The sequence below is a fragment of the Alternaria novae-zelandiae genome (genome assembly GCF_023758075.1).
Source record: "Alternaria novae-zelandiae strain BMP 2774 chromosome Unknown scaffold_2, whole genome shotgun sequence".
Taxonomy (NCBI): Eukaryota; Fungi; Ascomycota; class Dothideomycetes; order Pleosporales; family Pleosporaceae; genus Alternaria; species Alternaria novae-zelandiae.
In genome coordinates, this window is record NW_026056962.1 from 2,082,448 (window position 1) to 2,106,285 (window position 23,838).

General features: G+C 53.4%; 9 protein-coding genes across 9 annotated transcripts; 5 read left to right on the top strand and 4 right to left on the bottom strand.

The window, feature by feature from the left end:
* Nucleotides 1–259: 259 nt before the first annotated feature.
* On the top strand, nt 260–1,096 carry J4E88_001731 (uncharacterized protein; the record flags this gene model as incomplete). The annotated part of the gene is made up of 1 exon (XM_049395400.1): nt 260–1,096. One exon carries the CDS (start codon nt 260–262, stop codon nt 1,094–1,096), a length of 837 nt encoding a protein of 278 aa, XP_049259264.1.
* A 1,094-nt stretch (nt 1,097–2,190) lies between these two features.
* On the top strand, nt 2,191–2,766 carry J4E88_001732 (uncharacterized protein; the record flags this gene model as incomplete). Its single annotated transcript, XM_049395401.1, has 2 exons — nt 2,191–2,349; nt 2,407–2,766. 2 exons carry the CDS (start codon nt 2,191–2,193, stop codon nt 2,764–2,766), a joined length of 519 nt encoding a protein of 172 aa, XP_049259265.1.
* Nucleotides 2,767–6,584: 3,818 nt separating this feature from the next.
* Nucleotides 6,585–8,336, top strand: MFS1_1 (MFS sugar transporter; the record flags this gene model as incomplete). Its single annotated transcript, XM_049395402.1, has 4 exons — nt 6,585–6,590; nt 6,648–7,076; nt 7,125–7,904; nt 7,965–8,336. The coding sequence occupies 4 exons, from the start codon at nt 6,585–6,587 to the stop codon at nt 8,334–8,336; spliced, it is 1,587 nt and encodes a 528-aa protein (XP_049259266.1).
* Nucleotides 8,337–9,838: 1,502 nt separating this feature from the next.
* On the top strand, nt 9,839–10,966 carry J4E88_001734 (uncharacterized protein; the record flags this gene model as incomplete). The annotated part of the gene is made up of 2 exons (XM_049395403.1): nt 9,839–10,346; nt 10,404–10,966. 2 exons carry the CDS (start codon nt 9,839–9,841, stop codon nt 10,964–10,966), a joined length of 1,071 nt encoding a protein of 356 aa, XP_049259267.1.
* A 523-nt stretch (nt 10,967–11,489) lies between these two features.
* On the top strand, nt 11,490–12,767 carry J4E88_001735 (uncharacterized protein; the record flags this gene model as incomplete). The annotated part of the gene is made up of 2 exons (XM_049395404.1): nt 11,490–11,536; nt 11,588–12,767. The coding sequence occupies 2 exons, from the start codon at nt 11,490–11,492 to the stop codon at nt 12,765–12,767; spliced, it is 1,227 nt and encodes a 408-aa protein (XP_049259268.1).
* A 328-nt stretch (nt 12,768–13,095) lies between these two features.
* J4E88_001736 (uncharacterized protein) lies at nt 13,096–15,456 on the bottom strand (the record flags this gene model as incomplete). Its single annotated transcript, XM_049395405.1, has 2 exons — nt 13,096–13,635; nt 13,684–15,456. The coding sequence occupies 2 exons, from the start codon at nt 15,454–15,456 to the stop codon at nt 13,096–13,098; spliced, it is 2,313 nt and encodes a 770-aa protein (XP_049259269.1).
* Nucleotides 15,457–16,329: 873 nt separating this feature from the next.
* Nucleotides 16,330–19,918, bottom strand: J4E88_001737 (uncharacterized protein; the record flags this gene model as incomplete). The annotated part of the gene is made up of 2 exons (XM_049395406.1): nt 16,330–19,615; nt 19,737–19,918. The coding sequence occupies 2 exons, from the start codon at nt 19,916–19,918 to the stop codon at nt 16,330–16,332; spliced, it is 3,468 nt and encodes a 1,155-aa protein (XP_049259270.1).
* A 994-nt stretch (nt 19,919–20,912) lies between these two features.
* Nucleotides 20,913–21,721, bottom strand: J4E88_001738 (uncharacterized protein; the record flags this gene model as incomplete). The annotated part of the gene is made up of 3 exons (XM_049395407.1): nt 20,913–21,181; nt 21,234–21,311; nt 21,364–21,721. 3 exons carry the CDS (start codon nt 21,719–21,721, stop codon nt 20,913–20,915), a joined length of 705 nt encoding a protein of 234 aa, XP_049259271.1.
* Nucleotides 21,722–22,534: 813 nt separating this feature from the next.
* Nucleotides 22,535–23,825, bottom strand: J4E88_001739 (uncharacterized protein; the record flags this gene model as incomplete). Its single annotated transcript, XM_049395408.1, has 2 exons — nt 22,535–23,404; nt 23,460–23,825. The coding sequence occupies 2 exons, from the start codon at nt 23,823–23,825 to the stop codon at nt 22,535–22,537; spliced, it is 1,236 nt and encodes a 411-aa protein (XP_049259272.1).
* Nucleotides 23,826–23,838: the final 13 nt, after the last annotated feature.

Consider the following 23,838-nt stretch of genomic DNA (forward strand, 5'->3'; position numbering starts at 1 on the left):
CAACTGTTCCAAGGCCGTCTGGACGTGCGACCCGAACTCTTTCACCGACGACCTAATTCACCTATCGCGCCTGCCTTTGTGATTCTTATCCTTTGTCTATCGCGGGGTAATCACTGAAAAACGTGCCACGCCTTCTGCACTGTTATCTGGTGGCCACCTATACAGCGCATCCGATAGTCGACGTCAACTATCTCCGCCCAGGAACACGTCGACTACCCCAACCACCCACTCACTCACTCTTCCCCCACATTCACATACCATGGCGACGCCAGCAGCCACCAAGCGCCTCACAAGAGAATATGCTTCCATCTCCAAATCACCACCGCCATTCATTACCGCACACCCTTCGGATAGGAACATCCTAGAATGGCACTACATCATCACCGGCCCACCAGACACACCCTACCACGGCGGCCAGTACTGGGGTACTCTGAACTTCCCGCCCGACTACCCCTTTGCGCCGCCCGCAATCCGCATGCACACACCATCCGGTCGATTCCAACCCAGCAGCCGGCTGTGCCTCAGCATCTCCGACTTTCACCCTAAGAGCTTCAACCCCGCATGGGAAGTCAGCACGATTCTGACGGGCCTGCTGAGTTTCATGACCAGTGACGAGATTACCACGGGTAGCGTCCGGGCATCAGAAGCAGAGCGGAAACTCTTCGCCAAGCGCACACGGTGGTGGAACAGCACAGGCGGTGGCAGCAAAGCATCTGGGTCAGATAACGCCGGTGGTCGCCAGAACGGCAACATCCGGGCTGGAGATGGTGGCGCAAAGTTCAGACACGAGTGGCCAGACGTGGACGAGGAGAATCTCAAGTGGATGAAGGAGAACCGCATCGACCCCCTCACGGGCCTACCACGGCCGGCAGCACCAACCCCCTCGCAGCAGCCAGCCTGCTCGCCCGACGTCTCCGGCCTGCGACGACGCCCCGGCACAAGCGCAACGGTCGTTCAGGATGCAGCGCAAATAGCACGCGATGCAGGTCAGGGCTGGCTGAGCCGCAACAAGTGGAGGATCGTCCTCGGAGCGATGATGCTATACATCCTCGTCGCGAGGGTACTAGGCGATGGTGCGATCGCAACTCCTGCTTAGACGGACTGGTCATCACAGGATAGGGCATAGTATAAGGATAGTAGGGTAATGTGCATCAGCGGAGACACAGGTCACGATTCGTTCAAATCGGCATTTACTTTGGCGTTGGCGGGCGCTCGGCATACCCAAGTTTCAGTCGAGCACTCTGTATGATACCTTTGATAGTAGCAAAGAAGGACAAAAACATGCTAATGTTCTTTCTCCAATCCGCTCTCTTCTGGTCAGTAATGTTTGACTCTGGTGTTGCGTTACTTGCCACCGACTGTGACCGCCATGCCCTCGTATTATCCTGAGACTACCATGATAGTGTTGACACGCGGTACTCCGTACCTACCTTACTCCCCCATCCACTCAAGGAGACCTGACAACCCGGGCACCACAACCTCGTCGCGTCGCCACAAGTCCACGGGTGCTGGGTGGAGCCAACCGGCAAAACTAGGCTTCATACGGCCACGCTAGTCACGCGACAATGCGATGACGCAGTGGAGATCCCCCACCAGCCACAGCATTTCCATGCCTCCATTCCAAGCAACCTCCCCAATCCCAAGTCTGACATTGCAATATTGTTTGCTCAGCCTGGCATCGAATTCTACAACTCGTGGCTCGAATAACACTTCTCCACACGTCAGCAAACCAGCCGACATGCAAAGTCCTAGCTAACCCTGTGTTTCGCATCCCCCACCCATCCCCGTCCCGTTGGTCCCTGACATCGAACGCTCAAGCTTAACAAACGCATTTCCCAGCTGTACATGCAGGGATGCGCATAGACTGATCGGCAGGGTCGTGGCGAGCTACGGCGGGCGATTGGGTGGCTGAAAAGCTTCAGGTAGGTTACCCTTTTTACGTGTAAACGTGCTTGATAGATCGCGCCGTGGCCTATGATGGTATACATGCATAGTTTGTGGGACGTGGGATCGTCGGTTTTCTTCGTGCAGGGTTTCGGTCCCGGTGTCGCGGGTGGGAGGTTGGAGGTATATAGGTAGGAGGGGTGGGACGCTGTTGGGTTTGTTTCGAAACATTTTCGTTAACATTTCTGCCGTTACCAAGTCATTCGTGTGCTTTCTGATCTTTCGATACTGCTATCACAACTAAACATGCGCTTCTCATCTCTTCTCTCCTTCGCCATTGCGAGCGCATCCATCTGCGCTGCGCTGCCGACAGATCTGACCAACTTCCTGCTCGTCACCACCTCGCAAATAGACGCCAGTGCGAATACCTCCGAACTCAAAGCTGTATCCGCCACCTCGTTATTCGTAAGTCTTTATAGCGACCATCCGAATCAACCCATCGTAATATCTAACGTCGCACAGGACCCCTTCCACCAACCCGCTCTTCTCCTCCGCCTCACAGGCCCCGGTTACGGATCCCTCCCCAACTTCACCCTGGCAGACGGCACACTATCCACCATCGCGTTGGCGCCCTTCGGCAACACGTATTCCCGTTTCAACAGTACGGTTGTGACAACTGGATCAGAGTTGCAATTCCTCGCCTCGGTGCAGCCAGCAGGCAATATCGCGTTGGACGAGGGATACCTCTTGACGGTGGATGGCCAGAGAGAGGGCTGGACAATATGTGAAGGCGCTTTGAGTAACGAGGTCTTGAGCTGGAGGGGCAATGCGACTGAATGCACGAAGACGTATGTGCATGCTGTGTTGAAGGCGCCGTACTAGACTCAAATATATTTGGGGAGCGTGAATACCTTGGCCAATTCCAGTAAAGCAAAAACGTTTTCTGATGGCATAGCCTCAATAGAGTTGAATTTCAGCCTGTGCCGTTGAGGAACTTGCGCCACCAGACTGTTTCCGCGTCCAAGAACCAGGGACTCGCTGCTGCGATTAGCTCTTCGGGTGATGGCGCTGTTCCTGGACCCAAGTGTGCGAGAGCCATGACGAAGACGTCACAGGTTGTTAGGCTAGTGCGTGCGAAGACGCTGTTGGTGATGTGATGTGGCATGGTAGCTCTGTCGTTTTTCGTGGTGATAGTGTGCTGGGATGGTATATGTTTGAGCGAAATCTTATCGGCTATGCAGCGGTGGAGACCCGACGGAAGAAGGAAGAGGGCGAGGGTAGTTGTCAAGATATCAGGATATCCGAGTATTAAAAGTCCCGTAGTGTACTGGATGATAAATCTATCATCGGCCGTTGCATGGGTGATATATTTCGAGTGTTCCGGGGGTCAGCCGTTCGCGCTTTCTACTCGATTCTCACAGGTGTAAGCACGGTGTACTTCACCGCCTGTGCCCAAGTCTGTCGACAAATCTCGGCGACTGCGATACCGGCTGGAAACCCTACGCTTACTTCCCGATAAGGAAGTGCGCGATGCGTCCTCGTTGTTTGCCTCTTCCAAACTCCACCAACAGGCTGGAAGTTTGGGAGCGGGATATATGATGTTTGCCGATGTCAATGGCCAGTGATACTGACGTCGTGATAATTGGTGGGACTAGCACCAGCTGCGGCCCGTTGCACGCGTGCTGACGGTCTTGTGCGGTTCGCCACGGTAAGCCTCAACAAGTTGATGAAAGGATGGCGTTGGCTTTGTCGCTTTGCTGGTTTGATGGCGGTTCGACGTCGAGAAAGCCGATGACGAGTATATCGGAGTCGTGGTTTTGATGCGCAATACGTACTGGCAAGTACATGTAGGCATATGACATCTTGTCATGTTTATAGCAAGGGCAGCTGCCCGCGTCAGCAGGTCCACCCACGCGATCTGATGCAGGACTGTCACTCTTCCATCTCCGCCAGCCCAATAGTCAAGGCCCAACTAGGAAAGCAGCGATAGAGTCTGGGTGCGGTACGACTCGAAAACATCGTTTTCCAAGATGACGTTGGTCTGTGATGAGGCTATAAGTGTGCGATACTGTGATGCGCGTTGCGATTGGGGGGTGGTGTGGTGTCGCGTCGTGCTACTGGTTCGCTTACTCGCGGTGAGCAGCGAATAGAAGGCGGAAGCTTCAACTTGGAGACCTGAGAGGTACTCAAGTTGCTTTTTCGAGAGATGAGCGTGGAGACGACCATGGGTGAATATGCAAACTTAAGGGATGTTTTAATATTGAGGTCCGAGTTTCGCAGCGAAGCGAAGCGGATGTGGATGTCGCCGGAGATGGCGGAAGTTGGCAGGTTCAATCAGGAAGCCGGGATTCTGCTCGAAAGTGCTGACAAGCGTTCCAGACTATTCAGAGTCAGTTAAGGAGGTAATGCGATAACAGAAGGTTCTCATGGCGGAGCCTGAACCCAACGAGATAGGCCGTATTATGTAGCCAATGTCTCTGATGTTCTTTCGAAAGTGATGCCGACATGAAGGCTGCACGGTGATGGATGAGTCCACTTGCCTACAATCCAAGGATACCTTCAGCCCGATGGTCTGGGCTCAAACCAAATTGGACTGGATATTGCGAGACGTCCGACTTCATTGTGTGGCGACAATCCGAACTCATGTCCGTAGCGCCTTTGTATGACAAGACTTAGCTATGAGATACCTGCAGCACAGCCCTCAGATTACCGAAGGGTATCGGCTCGACGGGTGTCATCTGTTTGGTCACAAACCTATCTAGGAATCTTCGAGAAAGACCATCCATGTCGGACAAGCCCTGTTTCCCAAGGTTTAAGCTAAGCTCGGGATCGTGGAACCATTGTAACAATGTCTAGGACCCACACAGGATGGCTGATGGAGGTGAGCTTATTATCACACCACATCAACGTATTGAAATGTAGTACAGGCTGGACAGTCAATAGCCAGGCTCCGAGACCTACCTTAGATCCCGTCAGGCTGTCAAGGCAATATTCGCATGCGTCCGTCGCTATGCTCGGTATACTTGGCCAGCAGTCGCGTTTTGTTCCCAACTCTTACTCCCCTTTTACACTCATATGGCGTGGGCTCGACAGTAGATGCCATATTGGAAAGCGAAGATACACGACCCGGCGTTAATCAGGAATCAGTATCATCTGGAGAACGCCCCGAGTTACACAAGAGCTGCTAAGATCTCATCGACGCGAACTGCCGCCAAAAGGAGCACGCTTGTGCTGCAATGGCACGTCGTACGTCTTCCAAGGGCGGAAGCTCTAGAAGAAACGAGAAGGTAGTGGCCGCTTCTTACCATTCTATATGGACGGAATTGCTGGTTGTGCTCAGGCTCATCTGCGCGGCGGTCATGGGTATCTCTAAGGCACCTTGAAGATGCAGTAGTCCTTTCCGTGCCCCGCATCTTGGTGAAATTGCTCTCCTTGGATCTCATCTTGGCTTCGCCGACTTCGAAACCGAGCCACAATGCTGCGCACGCCTGTCAGCAAAGAGGCCTTGGAACTGGGTGCGAATGGCATCACCGGCTGTGTTGCTCGAAACAGCATTCGGTGCGCTCGTCCGTATAGGCAGTCGCTACAGAGAAACGCCACAATTTTGTTTTGATCGAACTGTTGGCTGGTGTTAGATTTTCCAGGGCGGAGTAAAGCCAGCCGAGAACTGGGGTCGACGGTTGGCGGCGCCGCTGCATGCTTGGCGCCTCCCGCCTCTTACGTCGCGCGATCGCAACCTCCTGGCCTCTCTTGCCATCTCATCTCGAAAACCACAGCACTTTGCGCGTATTTTAGACAGCACTCTATGTCTGGGGGTTTGAAAAGCATTATCGCATTGCTTCTACGTGTTGCCAATGTCAAAAGTTGACCTAATAAGTATGTTCCTAGGAGTCCACCTTCACCGTGGTCGCGAGATGATCGTGCGATTGCCGCGCCTCTGCCCAGGCTTGTGGCCAGCGCAGGATTCACGCTTCGGTCTATCTTTACAGTTGATGGCCACGGCAAACGCAGAACACCACCTGCAACATGTCAGAAGTCGAGTGTTTGAACGCAGCGGAACCGAGTACCTGATCCTTGAGTGTGGTTGGAACACGAAGCTTATGATCCGCGGATGATTTTCCATATTGAATTATGGTCCGAGACAACAAACCAGTATCTGCTGTATCTCATGTCCATGTCTCTACACCTGCAGATTGCCACGCACATCAGGGCGGTTTCCATTCCACAACATTACTGGCCTTTACTACTTGGACGCCTTGCCAGTGCGACAGCACGGGGCCGGAGTAGTATTGGCAGGTGCCATTGCACTGGAAACCAACACGGCGTCGAATTTGCTCCTATTGGATGCCATTATGCACAACCACTATGGGGGCCACCCAGCCATGCACTACCCCAGGACATGTTGCCGGTTTTCTGTAGGATCTGCGTAAGCCCTTGTTCAACACCCGTTTGCGGGGTCACAACGCTCTCATATGTAACCAACCACATCTCCCGTCAGCAAGGCTACAATCGGGCGGTAAAGAGTGCTGTAGTGAATACTAAACCCCAAGACTTTCCGCACAGACTACATCCATTAGGATCACGCGCTCTCTCCGCGCTCTTGGGACCATAAATCTGCAGCCTCCCAGCTCTTGACTGTCCTCTCTCTCACATCGCCCCATAACTTTATCAACCCATACTGGTCACAGCGACTTGGCAAGATGAAGGTATGTCCTCGTTCTCCCAATTGCTCCTGAGTGCACTCGCTGACAACGGCGCTACAGTTCCCACAAATCTACAATGTCTACGCCATTTGCGGCTTCGCCGCGCTTGGAGGTATCCTCTTCGGTTTCGACATCTCGTCGATGTCGGGTGCGCTGGGTACTCCCGCCTACAAGAACTACTTCGGCAACCCTAGCGGTACTCGCCAAGGCGGTATCACTGCGTCGATGCCTGCAGGTTCTCTCGTTGGTGCTCTGTCTTCCTCTTTCCTCGCCGATCGACTTTCGCGTAGGAACGCTGTACAAATCGCCGCCCTCATCTGGATTGTTGGCGCTATTCTGCAGGCCGCCTCCAACGGCGTTGCTCTCCTCTGTGTTGGTCGTCTTATTGGTGGGTACGCCATCGGTATCTGTTCCGCCATCGTTCCAGTGTACCAAGCCGAGATTGCGCCCAAAGAGATCCGAGGTAGAGTAGTGTCTTTGCAACAATGGGTATGTCACTCTTCGATAAAGGCTAGATCTCAAGCTAATTCCGCGTAGGCTATCACCTGGGGTATTTTGATCCAATACTTCATCCAATACGGCTGTTCCTTCGTCGATGGAGGCGTCAAAAATCCGAACCAGAGCACTGCGGCCTTTAGGATCCCATGGGGTGTCCAAGCTGTTCCTGGTGCTATCCTCTTCATCGGATTCTTCTTCTTCCCTCGCTCCCCTCGGTGGCTGGCTTCCAAGGACCGCTGGGAGGAGGCGCTACAGGTTCTTGCCAACCTCCACGGCGCCGGCAACGTCAACCACCCCAAGGTTCTTGCCGAATACAAGGAGATCGAAGAGGCGCTTGCGTTCGAGCGTGAGATTGCTGAGACTAGCTTCGCCGCCCTGGCCAAGCCTCGCATTGTCAAGCGTGTCATCCTTGGTATGTCCATCCAGATGTGGTCGCAACTTTGCGGTATGAACATCATGATGTACTACATCGTCTTCATCATGCGTGGAGCCGGTATTGCCGATGAGCTCCTTACTGCGTCAATTCAGTACATCATCAACGTCGCCATGACCCTACCAGCTATCCTCTACCTCGACAAGTTCGGTCGTCGGCCTGCTCTCCTCTGCGGATCCTTCATGATGGCTGTTTGGCTGTACACTACAGGTGCTCTGCAGGCTTCCTACGGTATTCCCAACCCAGACACTGCTGACAAAGACATCTCTTGGGTGGTACCTCGTGAGCATAGCGCCGTTTCCAAGGGTATTGTCGCTTGCTCATACCTCTTCGTGGCCACGTTTGCGACCACATGGGGCCCAACGTCATGGACATATCCGTCCGAGGTAAGTTCTTACTGTAAGGGATGCATATGAAACGTACACTGACTTGTTCTACCTCTGTAGATCTTCCCTGCCAAGGTTCGCGCGAAGGCCGTGTCGCTCGCTACCGCCGCCAATTGGAGCTGGAACTGCATTCTTGCTTTTGCCGTTCCCCCTCTTCTGTGGTCCATCAACTGGAAGATGTACATGATCTTCGGAACTTTCAACGCCGTTGCCTTCATCCACATGTTCCTGACTGCCCCAGAAACTAAGGGCAAGACCCTTGAAGAGATGGACGATGTTTTCGACTCTGGTCTTCCTGCCTGGAAGGCTGGCAAGGTTGAGTCGCGTCTCGACCGTGTCACCCGCGACATTGAGGCCGGCAACCTCAAGGTCGGACGTCACGGCCACGACCACGGTCATGTCGAGAATGTCCACGCTGAGCCCAAGGTCTAAACGGACATCTTTAGCGACATCGTCTCTACGATGACGAGTGCTGTATTTTGCCACGCTTTGGTTCCTGGTTACTGGGACTAGATAGGCTTTCCAGCGGTTTGTTGGGTTGCATTCGGTTATAGAGTTGCGACCATCGTCGATGACGCGGTTCACGACTCTACCTGAGCGACTTCAAGTTGTTTAACTCGGACAGCCACGTAGCATAGTCCATGAATCCATTCACTAATCTCTTATTCCCACAATCGTACCTTACTATCCGGGTATAGAGTGTCAACAGCCATCACTAATCACGGAAGGCCTACACATGTAGCTTAGCTGACTTCGAGTGATAGGTTCGGGCTACAAGGGCGAAGCTATTATAGTCCGTCTTGGAAGACAAAAGCGCCGAAAAAGAGCCGCATTGTCTTGGTGATGCGATACTGCGTTTCGCGTCCATGCAGGGGCTGTGTGAACCAAATTCCATCGTTATCAACGATTCCGATTGCGGATATGGGATGGCGCAAGCCCAAGATGTCGCAACACCAGGGCCAAGGGTGTTGGCGATATTAAGGCGCACGGGACCGACTCAGCGTGTTCAGCCGTCCACGGACCTCCTGCTCTCGACGAATGCTGTGGCAAGGTTATCGCAGGAACGAGGTCGAGTGGCTCGCTATTCAGCGCACGAGTGTGTAGGAAAACCTTCGCATGCGTTGCATATGCAAGAAACGACCAGAAGTTCTTCGCATGGACGCCTTATACCTGTTGATCCTTCTGGAAATACCGCAGAACGGCACGGAGATGGGCGAAATCGACCCAGGGTTTATTTCCATCATGGGGGCGGCCGACAGAGTTTCGCTTCGGTTGAGTCGCCGATTTGACGCGAAAGCGAAGAAACCACTCAGGTACAGGTGCAACCCAACTGGGCAGCAACGTAAGTTTAAACGCACGAGGGGTTTGAGTTCCGACTGGTTGCTTTTTCGCTTAAACATGCTGATCCGATGTTATCGATGATGGGGAAGCAGTACCCGCGCCCCGTTGTGGAAATCCACGATCATGCAATGCGCCACTAGGTGCCCGAGCCCAATCAACGATCACCAGGAACTAGCATTGGGGCTCTCAAATCCGCGCCCCCGTTCTGACCCCGTCTTCAGCTGTATGGTTCATGACATGGCCAAGTGTACCAAAAGCGCCACGAACCCGTCAGGCACCCATGCAACGAGTCAGTCTCTGGGGTAGTGTCCGCAACGCCTTCTGCTGTCTGCGTTCCTCTCATGATGAACCGTCTGCCACCACTGCAACCACACTGAATTATAGTTGCAACATGTTTGCTGATCAGCATCTTGCAGCAGCTGCGTCGATCAGCAAGGCCACCAACACTCTCTTTGATTGAAATACCCCAGGATTCCACGTGGATATCGGATTCTCCAGTTCAGTTCGCCATCTCAACGAATGCGCTCTCTACCTCACCCTCATTCGTCTCATTACTTTCGAAGTCGACGGAAAGACACCTGAATACCTTCACCATGTCGGACAAAGACTCAGAGTCCGGCGTCACTGGCGGCGTACAGGCCAGCATTCCTATCCTTATGACCATGTCTGCATTCCTCGCCATTGGAATGTACAACATGGTTGAGATCCTCTTCCTTATCTTCGCCGTCTTCAAACAACGCCGCGGGTTGTACTTCTGGAGTATGCTCATCGCCGCAGGAGGAATTGCCCCTCACGCTATTGGGTTCATCCTCAAGTTCTTCCAGGTCACGAAGCTTGACTTGCTTTCGAGCGCCATCATCGGCGTAGGCTGGGTCACGATGTGCCCAGGACAGTCTCTTGTACTGTACTCTCGCCTTCATCTTGTTGTCGCGGACGCCAGGAAGATCAGATGGGTGCTCTACATGATCATCTTCACCACGATCGCTCTCGGTGTTCCTCTATTTACCTTCGCCATGGGTGCGAACTCCAAAGATTCCCTCAAGTTTCTCCCGGGATTCGAGATCTACGATAAGGTCCAGATTGTTGCTATTTCAGTCCAGGGTAAGTGTTTCCATCCGAGCCGCGTGTGAGACAGACACTGACTTTATACGCCTGCAGAGATGGCCATATCGGTTATCTACATCTTCCGAACAGTAAAGATGCTTCGTGGAGATTGTGGTCGACGACGTGGATCTCTACGAAAGCTTTTCATCCACTTGATCATCGTCAATGTCGCAGTCCTGGCCTTCGACATTACGCTTATCGCAGTCCAATTCTCCGGCCACTACGAAATCCAAACCACATACAAGACGGCAATCTACAGCATCAAGCTCAAGATTGAGTTCTCTGTCCTCAACCGCCTTGTCAATCTTCTACAACACAAGAACCTCTTCGGCGATGGCGCTACACGTTGCCATGATGTGGAAAGGTGGACGGACAACAGGAGGACGTACAGCTCGAGCAACCGTGGCGGATTCACAAAGATGGAGGAGAGTGGCTCGATGGCTAATAGCGACAAACACTCTTCGGTCGTGGCATGCCCGGCCAAGGCCAGCTTCCGCATGACAGGGAAAGCTGATGTGGAGTTGGATGACATCATGGATGATGCTACGTTGTACTCGGAGGGCAGCAAGAGCCGAAATAACTCGGGCTGCCAGGGCGATTGTCGCAGTCAGTGTTGATACCCAGGTAGTGTACCGTAAAGGCAACCGCTTACTATATAACGAATGAAATAACGACATAATATACCCCACAACGCGTTCACGATGCGGTTGATTGTAGCTACGATGTGCATGTTGTCGTAAAGTCATGTGGGAACTTCGAACCATATGCAGAGAAAGCTCGAGGGTCATCTCCATGGACTCATGAGGCGCCAAAGACAACAGCACCAACGCCTAATTGGGGTACCAATTCTATAACACACCCATGCCGCGATATCGTAACAACAGCCCAGTCTTACCTGACACCAGGTGAGGTTGTCTCTCACTGCCCACAGCCACGTTTTGTCGCCACGCTCGTTGGCTAGCCTCTTACAAGTCATACAAACTGTCTATTGCGGTAGGGGCTTCTTCCATCCTCTATCAACTTAGGTTTACCCCAAAAGTCGATTCTTTTGGCATATTTCACTCAAACGCAACTACATAATCAGAAATGGGCGTTACCACGCAGCACCCAGCAACTCTACAGCCTGCGCAACCTCCACCAATGGCGGCCCCACAGAAGGTTACTTACTCCGACATGTTCCTCGATATGTAAGCAGGTGATGTCGCAGTCTGAAGCGACTTCTCTAATGCCAGAAAAAGGATTCAGGGCAGCTCCATCACGGTCATCGTTGGTCAACACCCATCATCTCGAACCTACACCCTTCCTGTCGCTCTACTCTGCGTCCATTCCATCTTCTTCCGCGACCAAATCGCTCGTATCAATGCCACGGTGTTGAAGGACCATACGGCTAGCAAAAAGCGCAAACACTCCACTTCCAATGATGACGTTGTGGTGATCAAGGAAGAAGATGGAGAGCTTGCCACAGAGGAAGACACGAAAGAGAACGCAAAGAATGAAGAGAACATCATCAGGTTGCCAGATGTGGATCCCGCCATCTTCGGTCTTTTCCTCAAGTTCATCTACAAGGACTCATATCCATCCAACGTGGACGCGAGGACTCTGCCAAACAATGCCCATGTTTACCCGAGGACAGCCAGCGCAAACACCGCTGCTTCCATTCCAGCGACAACACTGGCACCTCGTCAACCACCCACTCAGATGCCGTCTCACTTCCAGCCCAACTACCCGCTCACCCCCGCTCAACCCCCAACCCGAACAACCATGCCACCCCCTCCCATCCCATACAACATAACCTCTCCGCAACCCATCCCCCCCTCGATCCACGCCTGGCTCCTCGCCCAACGCCTCGGCGCCCTCTCCTTCATGAACCATACCATCCAACACATATACTCCGGTATAGGCCGTCACTTCGCCCTCACACCCACGCTCATCGACCACGTATGGCAGCAAACCACACCCTCATCTTCTCCCACATCAACAGTCCTAACACCCTCGCCCCTCCGCAACCTCCTCCTCCACACCCTGACGACCTACTGGTCGCAGCCGGGCCCGCAGCAGAACCCCAACGCTATTATCTTACGCTCGCTATCCGTGTCACATGGTCAAGGCCACTTCTCGACGGGTTTGAAAGACGCGTGGGACAGGCTGTTCAACGAGCACGAAGATTTGAGGAATGAGTTCATCCATGGGCTGCAGGCGGGTCCGGGGCAGTTGGGGGCTGTGGGGTCGTATTTTGCTAGTTCTTCACCTGCACCGGTCGCAGTGGGGGTTATGGGTGATAGGCGAGAAGTTATCAAGGGAAAGGAGAAAGGGAAAGATGGGGGTGGTTGGAGGTCGGACGAGCATGTGGTTCTTATCAAGGAGGAGAACAACGATGAGATGAAGGTTGTGAATGAGACGAAGGCGGCTCGTGTCTAAGGGGGTGTTCCCTTTTTGCTGATGGATGTCTTCTTGGACGACACGAAAAGTTTGGTGGGCGGATTCGGCGTCCAAAGCGTACAAAAGCGAACGGCTTAGGCCAACTATGATTTTTAGGCAAGGAAAAGTTGGCGTATCGATCATAGAGTCATCACTCCATCATACCTTATCTACGGTGATCGTCGGGTATTTACGTCCTTTGCTCAGTTCCTCGGCTCCTCGTCTGCTCATTACTTTACACACCCCATGATATCATTACTTCCGCCCCTGATCCAATCTTCCAATATACACGTCGTGACTTTTCGCAAACACCATGGATGTACGACCCTCAACGAGTCCAAGCATCAGCAACACGTTCCTGCCACTCATGCTCCATATCCTCTGCACACTGCTTGCAGACTCCCATACGGCAAACATCAATGTCGCACTCCCAAAGCTCTTCTTTGACATCTTCGTCGCAACGGTGGCAGAAAACAGGGACGGAGACATGCTGTTTGTAGCCAAAAGCGGTATGCAGGTACGGTCGGACTTCCAGGCTGTTGATGGCAACCTCATCGGGTACAGTCTTGAGGTTGATGGGGTGGAAGATGTGGCCGTTCTTGAGACAGTAGTGCTCTTTGGATGACGACCTGGGCAATAGAGGAGGTGTAGCGTGATCTTCTTTGGGAAATGGGGCAGGAGGAATTTGCTGGTCGGCAAGTACATCGAGGTCGAGACGTTCGGAAAGAGGGCGTTGTTTGGTGTGGTCGTAGTCAGACATCCAGTCCTGGACAAGAAGACGTGACTCGTCGCGCGGCAGCTTCACTTTCTTGTCCTTGTCGAGGCGGTTGAACTCGCTAGCGGAAAGAGGGCCATGCATTACGGTAGGCTGGACTCTGTTAGTTGCATCTGTAGTAGTTGAGAGATACTTACGCACCTCCACATGCTCACTGCGCTCGTTAAATGGACTGATCTTTTCGTCATGTTGAAAGTAGTAGGTAGGTTTGAAGGGGGCCTTGAGCTGACTAGATAGGGCTAGCAGGGGCAGTGGGTTAGGTGGGGCAACCGGTGCGAGTCGTGTGGGTGGTGCAGGCGGTGCCAGAGGTACAGCTGGTTTCTTCCTCCTAGGTGGAATATCGACAAGCTTGACCATACCGGGTGTGACCCGCATGAAGGGTACGGTCGTGGCGTCATGTAAGGTGGGCTCTTCGTCCAAGTCATCCTCGTCGTCGCTGTCGACCTGGCTATCCGCACCACCGCAGAGCTCGCACTCTCCTGGAGCGGCGTGACAACGCTGTGCGGCTGCGAAATCCGCTTTCATGGCCTCGTTAGACACCTTCAAGGTAGCGTATGTGTCGTCGAGAGTGAGTCTATCATCGTCGTTTTGGTCTAGCACAGCCTTGCTAAGTGCTAGTCGCGTCTCTGCCTCCTCAAGCAAACGGTCTTCAACCGTTTGCAGTGGGCCGCGGAGGCGGAACACCGTAGATTCCAGAATTGCGCCATTTTTGACGTCAACCTCGTTACCAGGATGGGCCGCGAAGTCTTCTTGTTCGTCTCGAGCCGCCTCGTCAATGACTTCGTCTGTGAATGAGAGGTCGTCCTCTTCCAACTCGTACCTGGTATCTGTTGTGAGCAACGACTCATTACGCGACCAAGCAAGCTGTGCCTTGGGAGGGGCTTTTGCGTACTCAGAGATATCGTTCAGCTCAGGATCATGTTCGCTGGTTTTGTAGGACGTGCGCAGCTCATCGTGTGACGTCTCCGTAATGGGCGCCATCCTCTCGAGCTCCTTAGGAAGCTTCTTGCGCATACGCCTTCTCGGAGCTTCGGGAACAACGGCCGGAACTGATGGGAGCGAACGGAACTGGCCATGGCGTTCGGCGTCGCTACTACGGTATGTATCAGTATGTTCTTCTGGACGCCACGCTAGAGAAACAGCTGCGACGCGCCCCATGTCGGCTTCACGGCTAGCATTAGATGGTGCAGATGGGAGTAAGCCTAACATTCGCTGAGCTTTCCGGTTAGTGTTGCCCCAGAAGCCCTTGGGCTTTGATGGCTCCATGTCAAGGCCCTCTTCCGTGAATCTCGTCTGTCTGTCCGACGCGCTCTTCTGAGTGGTTATTGCCGACATAGAGCCTCGCCTTGTCGATACCGGGCGTATCGGTAGGCTATCGTAGCCGCCATCGTTCTGGGCTGGACGGCCCACAGAGGTACTCCGGGGTCTACCAGGGCTAGGTCCAGTGTCCACGCCCAGCAACTGTGCAGCCTTGATAGGCGTCAACGGCGGTAGAGGCGACAGCTGGGGAGTAGGCTCATGGGAGCTGCTCGGGCGGTCTTGGTCCCTTGCCTTGCGGCCGAATTTGCCATGCCTTTTCTTGCCCTCCGTGGCTGCTGTTGGTGCGCTTCCTGTTGTGGGTGTAGGCGAATGGGCGGCCGGCATATTCGAAAAGCCATCGGATGGGCGCACTGGGAGAGGACGATGACGGTCGCCTGGAGGGCCACTGCTGTGTACGTAGGAGTTGACCATAGGATTCGAGGGCGCAGAAGGAGGTGAAACATGAGAATGTTCAACTTGATCCGTATGCTGTGCTGCGGTGACACCACTCGCATTCTCCCTCCCGGCGAGTGAGTCAAGACCGAGATTGGGCGTAGTGTTGAAGCGCGGTGCGTTGGAACGGCGCGTGTTGCGGCGTCTCTGGCCGCCAACCATCACGGCGGCAGGGCGCATGCTCCACGCGGGGTTGGCGGAATCAGGTACGACCATTATCCCAAAAGAGATATATTTTCGTGTACTGTAAGGTAGTGCCGATTGGCGGTGGTGCAGGTGCGCGATTCGAGTGCGACGAGGCAATCAAACCAGAACGAAACCAGCGACCCGGACCAAAGCAGGAGCGCAACAGCTATCGGTGCATTGGGAAATCGCAATCGGGTTGCAGTTGTGGAATGTGGTGATCCACTCAAGTGGTGACTCGACCACAACAAACCGAGCTTGGAGCTCTGTCCACCAACAAGCGGAGCGTGTTGCCGCACAATAGCGGCAGTGAATGGGGAAGGCGCGGCATAAAGATGACGTAGGCGAGGAGAAGCTCGAGACCAGCGAGTGAAGGAGGAAATGAGAGAATCAGTCGCTTCCGATATGTTTACTACGTACGGTGACGCCTCTTGAAAAGACACAGATTTGGGAAGGAGCATGTTGCGACGGGAAAGAACGACTCCGAAGAAGAGAATCATAGAGTAAATAGAGTTAAACGACGCTACGAGAAAAAGAAGACCTTTGCTCCTACAAACCATGTAATAAGATCTGGGGGTATCTTTGTGTACGCGATTGTGCTACGGTCCATGACTTCGCTCGTGTAGCATCCGTCTCTGTGCACTGATCTCAAACCCAACGTCACGTAACACCCACTGCACCCGAGACCGAAAACGCTTGATTGACCTTCACAAGAAGTCGAAGAATAGACGAGGGAAAATCTCTGAACCCGTGCTACACGCTGGAAACGCGGATGTTGTCTCGACGTCGCAACTTCCAACTCCTGCGTCTAAGGCCTGCCATCGCTTGTCTGAACCACCGACGAACTCTATGCTACGAGCCCGTTGTATGTTTGTCGCTCTTGGGGCTGCTAAGCCTCGCGACCTGCTCAGTGACCGTGCTCCCACTTCTTGCTCGTCCAGCCTCTGGCGACGCAGGGATATCGATAGAACTCCTCAACCCAACTCCGCTGATCCTACCAGCAGGTGTTACTGGTCTTGCTTCCTCAGGAGCTTTGGGTGGTTCGCCAGTCGACTCCATGGAATCCGGTTCGCGGGTCAATGTAGCTGACTTCGATGACTTGCTGCTGGGACTTGCGCCAAGACCTCGGTGAACCTCAAGTGTGCTGGATCCATGGAGGAAGTCAGAGATATCTGCATCGCTCGTGCCTTTGCCATCCGGTGTTTTGGGTGGACCTCCGGAAGGACTTCGCGGGCTTCTGGGCATGTTAGGCTGGAAGAACTTCTGGACAGCGTTGCGGTCATCCACTTCATCCTCCTCGTCACTAGTCTCCCCAAAGTAAATACTGTCCCAATCGCCCGAGCCCACACTACGGGTCGAGTCGGTCGTATTCGATCTCTTGGGTATCCTTAGACTGGGCGGCTTGAGCGGGGCTAGTTCGTCCGCGACTTCCCTCATCTCGCTGTCAGTGCGCTCGATAGGTGGCTGCAGTCGCTCCTGTCCCTTGACGTGTTCGCCGTCTTCGTTAATGGGCTTGTTCACGGCTTGTGCACGATCAAGGGCGGGCTCCTCTTCATCCCGCGTGTTTGCAGAGTAAGTGTCTGCGAAGTGCGTATCGCAAAGGTGCTTGACGACAGGCCAACCATAAGCATTAGCAAACATGCGACGTACTATCATGTTGTTATGAGCGTCGGGCTCAAGGCTGACGAGAACCTTACGCCAAGAAAGGTCCTTATGATAAGCGCGAGCGATCTTCTCTTCCACGCGCATCACACTCTCGTCGACACTTGTTGTCGATGCTTTGGAAGCAGTACTGTCACCAGAAAAGTTGCGGACTGGCTTCGTTTTCGTGGGTGGTGGAGGAATGTCTTCAGGATGGTAGATTCTGTCGTGGAAGATAGTGCGTGCTCGTGTGGATGGGTCTGTGATCCAGGATTGGGGAGGAACAGGAGGGTTGATCAAGTCACCAGCAGACTCGAAGATGGTCGTTTTGGGTGGTGCTAGGTGACTTTTGGGGTTATCGACAATTGAGTCTCCACGGGTTGCTTGGGGTCGCTTCCTTGGTTGTGCGCTATGTGACGATGTCGCGTGATCTGCTTCAGCCGGAGAAAGCTCGTCTTCTTCGTCTTTCCCAATAGTCTGACTACGACTAAACATCTTCTTGTCGCGCGAAGTGTGCTTTCCAGTCGGTCTGATGTAGCTCCACCACTGCATCAAAGTGTTTTGCGGCTGAAAGTACTGGTCGTTCGGCTCCTTGGCTTCTGGACTCTTCTTCCCTCCTTCGATGGCCTGATGGGCTGTTGGCTCTGCAGTGGATACTTGTACTTCGTCTTCCTGATTTGTGACGTCGGCGCCTGGCAGAGGCACGGTAGTATCGTTGCCATTATAGGTCGGCGATTCGACCCCAGAACCCTCATCGTCCGAGAATCCAATTCTAGAGGGATTGGGCGAAGAGTTTTGCCCAGTGATCTGGCCGTAGCCCCAAACCGCTACCGTGCCGATGAGACCGTTTTCTCTACGAGCCTTCTCAACCCGACCCAAGCCTCTCCAATCCAAGAACAGAAGGCAACTCGTGCGCAATGGTACTATACCATCATTGACAACATTGGAGTACAAAGTACGGTTTCGGAATCTTCGCAGGACTTGGTGCGCTGGGCCTGTAGGCAGGATGCGCAGCAGAGGCTTTGCGCCAGGATCTTCCTGATGCTGATCATGCGTCTGATTACCAAACACGTTACCCATAGCCGTCCAGCCGCTCTTTGCCAATGTCGGTGCTCTCCAAGTAAGGCCGAGATCCTGGCCTGTCCTACCCACTAGGCCAAAGTCCAGAGCAAATTTCACATATGTGGGGTTCTCGTTGCTCAGTCCTAAGAATGGAGACGCCATAGCGATAAAGTTGATGGGCTTGATTGTGTCGAAGAAGTTGGGAGAGTGTTTGTGGATGTATGCGATTGCGTACGTCTGTACCAGTCCTCCGAGAGAGTGGCCGATGAAGCTGATGCTTGTGAATTTGTATGCGCGCTTGTCATGCCCGGGGGATGTGTGCATCACACTGCTACCGTGATGGGACGGTATGCCTTCGTCTGGCTTGTCTTTCGTTGGCGAAAATGTATTGGACAACTTCTGCCCCATGGACTTCTTGATCGGCAGGTATGGTTGATCAGGGTAGGTCAGGTTCAACACGTACTTAGCGAGCCGCTTCCCGAGATACTGGATGCCACGTTCTGTACGTATCACGTTGCCGTCGAAACCTCGAACAATCACATCTTCTTCATCGTCATCCTCCTCATCATCTGGTATGTCCTCTTGGCCGCCTGACAGTGGTGCTGTTGACGCATCTTGATCCGATCCGGTCTTCTTGGCTCCTCTTTCCTCTCTTCGCCGCCGTCTTCGATCTTCCCGCGCTTGCTTTGCCGTCGCATCAATACTCTCTTTCAGATATAACATGTCCGCGCCGAGATTGCTGTGTAGACCATGCGTTACTATCACAAGGTGTATGTTCTTCTTCTTCTGCCGGCTCTCCGTCGGACTACTGTGATCTTTCGACTTTCTTGATGAGACCTCGTCCTCCTCTTTCCACTCTGGTAGCTCCGGAGTATTCCATAAGCTTGTAGTGTCATCAACGACCAGCTTGACTGCCTTTGAATACACCCCCTTAGGCTGTGCCGGATGGTGCGAAACGTGTTTCTGGCTGCCCTGTTGGTGGTCTTGCACCTTTCCTGGCGTTCCATGGCTATTGCCAGTGACAGCAGTGAAGCCTAGGTCCAGCGATCGTTCGTCGCGTGCCACCAACAACTCGTAGTTTACAGACGCGGAATTGGAGAAGATGATTTGCGACGCGATCTCGATGATCCATGTGAGGCTCTTCGGGGTGCCGTCATCCTCCCTAATATCGCTTCTGTACTGTTCCGGAACAGTCAACTTGGTGTTCCAGTATCCACCAGCCTTGACATTAGGCTCAAAGTCAGGCTCGCCGTATGTTGCGTCGGACTTTTTGTTCGGGTTGAATGTTGAAGGGTAGGCGGATACGTGAATCGTGTATGGCCCGTGGAGGTATGCGGCGCGTAGTGGTATGGCGGAAGAGTTTCGTATGCGAACGTGGAGGGAGGAAGGAGGCGGTAATATGCGGTCTTCGGAGGGGGTGTAAGTGAGCGTGTATCTGCATGGTGACTTAGTAACCCGTCCTACAATCTCCCTAAACGTTGTCGCGCACTGCCCATCTCGTATAGACAGTGCGTACAGCGTCCATGCCATCCCGCCGGCAGACCCTGAGAACTCACCTCACAACCTCTCCCACCTTGACGCTCCCCTTTTGATGCAGCAGCAACATCTTCAGCGCGCGCTTTTCCTCGGCTTCGCGTTCCTTCCGCGACTTGACACACACAAAGTACGAGGGTTCAGGGCGTTTGCGGCCCGTGTCGGCGATGTGAGCGAGGGAGTAGGTGCGAGGCGTGAGCAGCATTTAGCGGATCCAGCGGAGACCGGTACGACCAATGGACAACAGCCACAGGCGCGTCATAGGACATGAGTAGTTGTGGCTGATCGCTCCGTACGAAATAAATATGGAGCCCAGCGAACGTCGCGATGGCCGGAAGGTGATGATGTATGTAGACTGCGAAGTTCAGCGACCTGGCGATGGTCACGCACGCGCTCGTCGGAGATCGTCGCACGTCATTGCTCGCGTGGCAGGCGCGCTGCACGAGGGAGCTGGCAGGTGTATCCCGACCGAGATCGATCTGCGTGGTTTCACCATTTTGACAGGCTTACAGAAGCTTGACGGATATGTCAGATGCAGCATCAGATAAGCGATGATTTGTTGGGCGTGTTTTACGCGTTCTCGGGTTCCAAGACACGCCCTGCGCCTTCGTCGGAACGCTGCTCGGCCAATTCCGACCTCATTCCCCCAGCCTCCTTTCGACACCTTCATCGCGACTGATCCGCGGCATACGTACAGCACATCGAGTGACCGCAGGCTTCCTTTTTGTCAATAATTCTGTCAGATCTGAGTAAGGTGTATACCTCATCGTGCTTTCCAGATTGACGCGGTACCCTGCATGAGGACGTCTGTAGACCCTCAGGTACTGATTAGCGCAGACACGTATTCGGCAACTTGCTTTTCAGATCATCGCAGTACATGTCCTACGTATGCCTGGAGACTCTCAGGTCCTTTCTAGGTCACGAATTAATCACGAAGATGACGCGTGGAGAACTTCGACAATCTATCACGGAGTTGGACGCAGCGTGAGTACACATTCTTCTCACCAACATCATCGTTTTAGGTTCGACTCCAGATTGAAAACCAATTGTATACTTTCAAGATCTATCTCAAAATGTCTAGGGGTATTCGCATTATCATCCCAAGCGCCTTGCTAAATCGATCCCGAATGCAAGACTCCTTTCACAAACCAAGACTCCAGAAAGCAAATACGTAGGAAAGTGTAGGCCCCTCCTCCATCTCAAGCCGCTCCAGAACCGGGAGAGCCGCCGCTAGGAGAGCCAGCTGGACCCTTGCCCTTGCCGAAGGAGGGTGACGTCGGTGACTGTGGAGATCCTTGACCTCGTCTGGAGCCAGCTGAGCCGCGACCTCGAGGAGTGTTGGAGCCGCGACCAGCTGAGCCACGACCAGATCCTGGTTGACCGCCAGAGCTGGGGCCTCGTGGAGTTGAAGGACTGCCGCGACCGCGACCGCCAGAAGGAGGTGACATAGCAGGGCTGCCCCGTGTACCTTGGAAGAATTAGCCTGGTATGAAGAGAGATGTGACGAGGTTGCTACTTACTTCTCGAAGGAGTCGAAGGTGGCTGCTCGACGCGATCGAATACAGCATCGCCCGCGGTCTCATATTCCTCTTCGGCATCTGTGATGTGTCAGTGTCCAAATTCTCTCTCGTCAACATATATTTCACTAACCTTCACCCAGATCCTCTCCAGGCAAGCGATCGCCCCTCACCAGCGAAGCATGCTCCTCCATCTGGATTTCCCAATACTGGTGCTCAAACGCGCCGAACTTGGGACGACCAGGTTGCGTGTACTGGAACTTGACTCGGCGACCAGTAGGCGGGTCGAATACGCGGTAGCCCGAGTCGTAGAACTGGAGAGCATCTCCCATGTTGCAGCGTACATAGTCCTTGCCTTGGAGTATAATGAAGCTCCTGGCGTTCTTGTCGCTGCCAGCTACCCAGGTTGCCTTGTCGAGGGAGGAGCCGTCGCCACCGTCGTTTGCACCTTGGGGGAGGGCGGTAGGTCCGTACTGAGGTGGATTGGACATGTCGGCTTGAAAGTGTGGTATCTGAGTTGTGTTGAGGGTGTGAGAGTTGTATATAGTAGTCGACTCGAAGGTATGGTATGCGAGATGTGGTTGAGGTCTGAAAGAGGTATAAATAGCAGAAGTGTACTGTCTATATCGAAGGACTGTTGATCAAGAAAAGAGTCAGGGAGGAAGCAGATCAGTGGTTTATATGGACACCCCAGATCCGAAGAAAGGAGCCCAAGACCGTTTGCTTCAGGCGTCAGGTGCATTATGGCGCCATTCTTCCCGTCTCTCACTTAGCAAAAGTGCCACAATGAAAGGTCTGAAGGCGCGGTAAAAGAGCGCTGCAAACAGCCTTCACTTGAGAAAGCGCGATGACGGCATCAATTCGCGGCGGAGGAGGAGCGGCGAAAGAGCGGAAAGACATCGGAGGAAAGAGCGGTGGTGGTGCGCCCCTGACATGATCTCGAAACTGACAATGTGGAAGACACGGAGTGGAGGATGTGAGCTGATGTACTAGGAGAGCCTCCGTTGCGACTTCATATACAAATATCCGCGCTTGCTTCTGGTGGGCACATGGCTAGAGCAAGCAGTTTCCTCCATGTTGCGCCTATGACAATCTTCTTGAGCAAGCTCGACGATGTTCTCAGTTCCACGTTGCTACGCAAACGACGGCGAAATAGTCTATCACACGAGCATCTTATTGTAAAGCAATTCAGGGTCAGAAGACTCAGTGGACATCCATCGATTTGTGGTATAGGGAATTACGGTTGCATTGCATGATGCCACATAGCATTAAGACTCGTTTATCGTACTAGAGCTCGACCTTTCCTACTCAGAAAACAGACTGTCGAGGATCATGCCGTACGCCTCCGCCGCCTGCACAAGTTCATCTTGACTCAACATCTCATCAGGCGTATGCGCAACCTCAATTGTGCCTGTACCAAACAGATACTTCTTATCCACTTGCGGCAAGCTGGGAATATCCGTTCCAAAGAACACAGGCGCGACTTCCAGGCCCTCAACATCAGTGTCGAGGATGACAGCTGGATACCTAGCATTCGAGAAGACGACCTCGAAACTAGCGTTTTCCCCCTTTGCGCGCGTCTCGAACGGCGAGAGCATTCCAGCGATCATGTCTTGCACAAGATCGACTGCGTCGTCTTCGCTGCGAGCTATTCTAACGGCGATGCTTGCGTTAGCATGGTCGGGAACGACATTGCTAGCGACTCCACCTGCAACAAGTCCAGCGTTGAGAGTTGTTGCGCCTAGTAGCTCACTTCTCGGTAGAGCCGGTTCAAGCATGTTCAGTCCAACAATGGCTTCGGCGAGATAATTGATGGCGCTCACACCGAGCCAGGGATATGCGGAGTGAGACGAACGGCCTGTGATATCCAAGCTCACACCCAGATATCCTTTGTGTCCGCTAGCTAGCTTGCCTTCCGTTGGTTCGCCGAAGATACCTGCGCGGAAGGTGGTGTTGGATGCGTACTCGGCAAAGGCTCTCATTCCGGCGCCACCAGTCTCTTCTGCGACAACGAATAGCATGCCTAGACTAGGCGTATTGGTTCTGGATTGGAAGAGCTTGTGGGAGGCGATGATCATGGTTGCCACGGGGCCCTTTGCGTCGACCGAGCCACGACCGAAGTGGTAGACTGTGCCATTCTCTTCCTTGCGCTCGAATGGGTAGAATGGAGGCACCTAATTCTGTGTCAGAATTTGTTGTTGGAGCATGTCTCGGGTCGATTATACTTACAGTGTCGATATGACTAGTGATCAGAACCTCCGGCCAAACTCCCTCATCTTTGAGCTCTTGGGGATAAGCGAAGACGTTGAAAGTGCCAGTGTCTCCAGCAGGGATTTCTTCGACGTAGTACCCCAGATCTGAGAGATATTTTGATATAAACTCCGCGCATTCGACTTCATCCCCAGAGATAGAGGGGATGTTGACTAGCTCTTCATGAAGACTGTACAGATCTTCCGTCTCCTCAGTAGTAAGAGTCGCTGAACTTGATGCGGATGGACTGGGAGAGTTCACAGCCGACGGTGACACTGAAGCTTGCGGTGCTGCTATGGTCAACCCCAGGGATGCCAGAGCTGCCAGAGCTTTGATGACGACCATCTTGGCGTTTAGT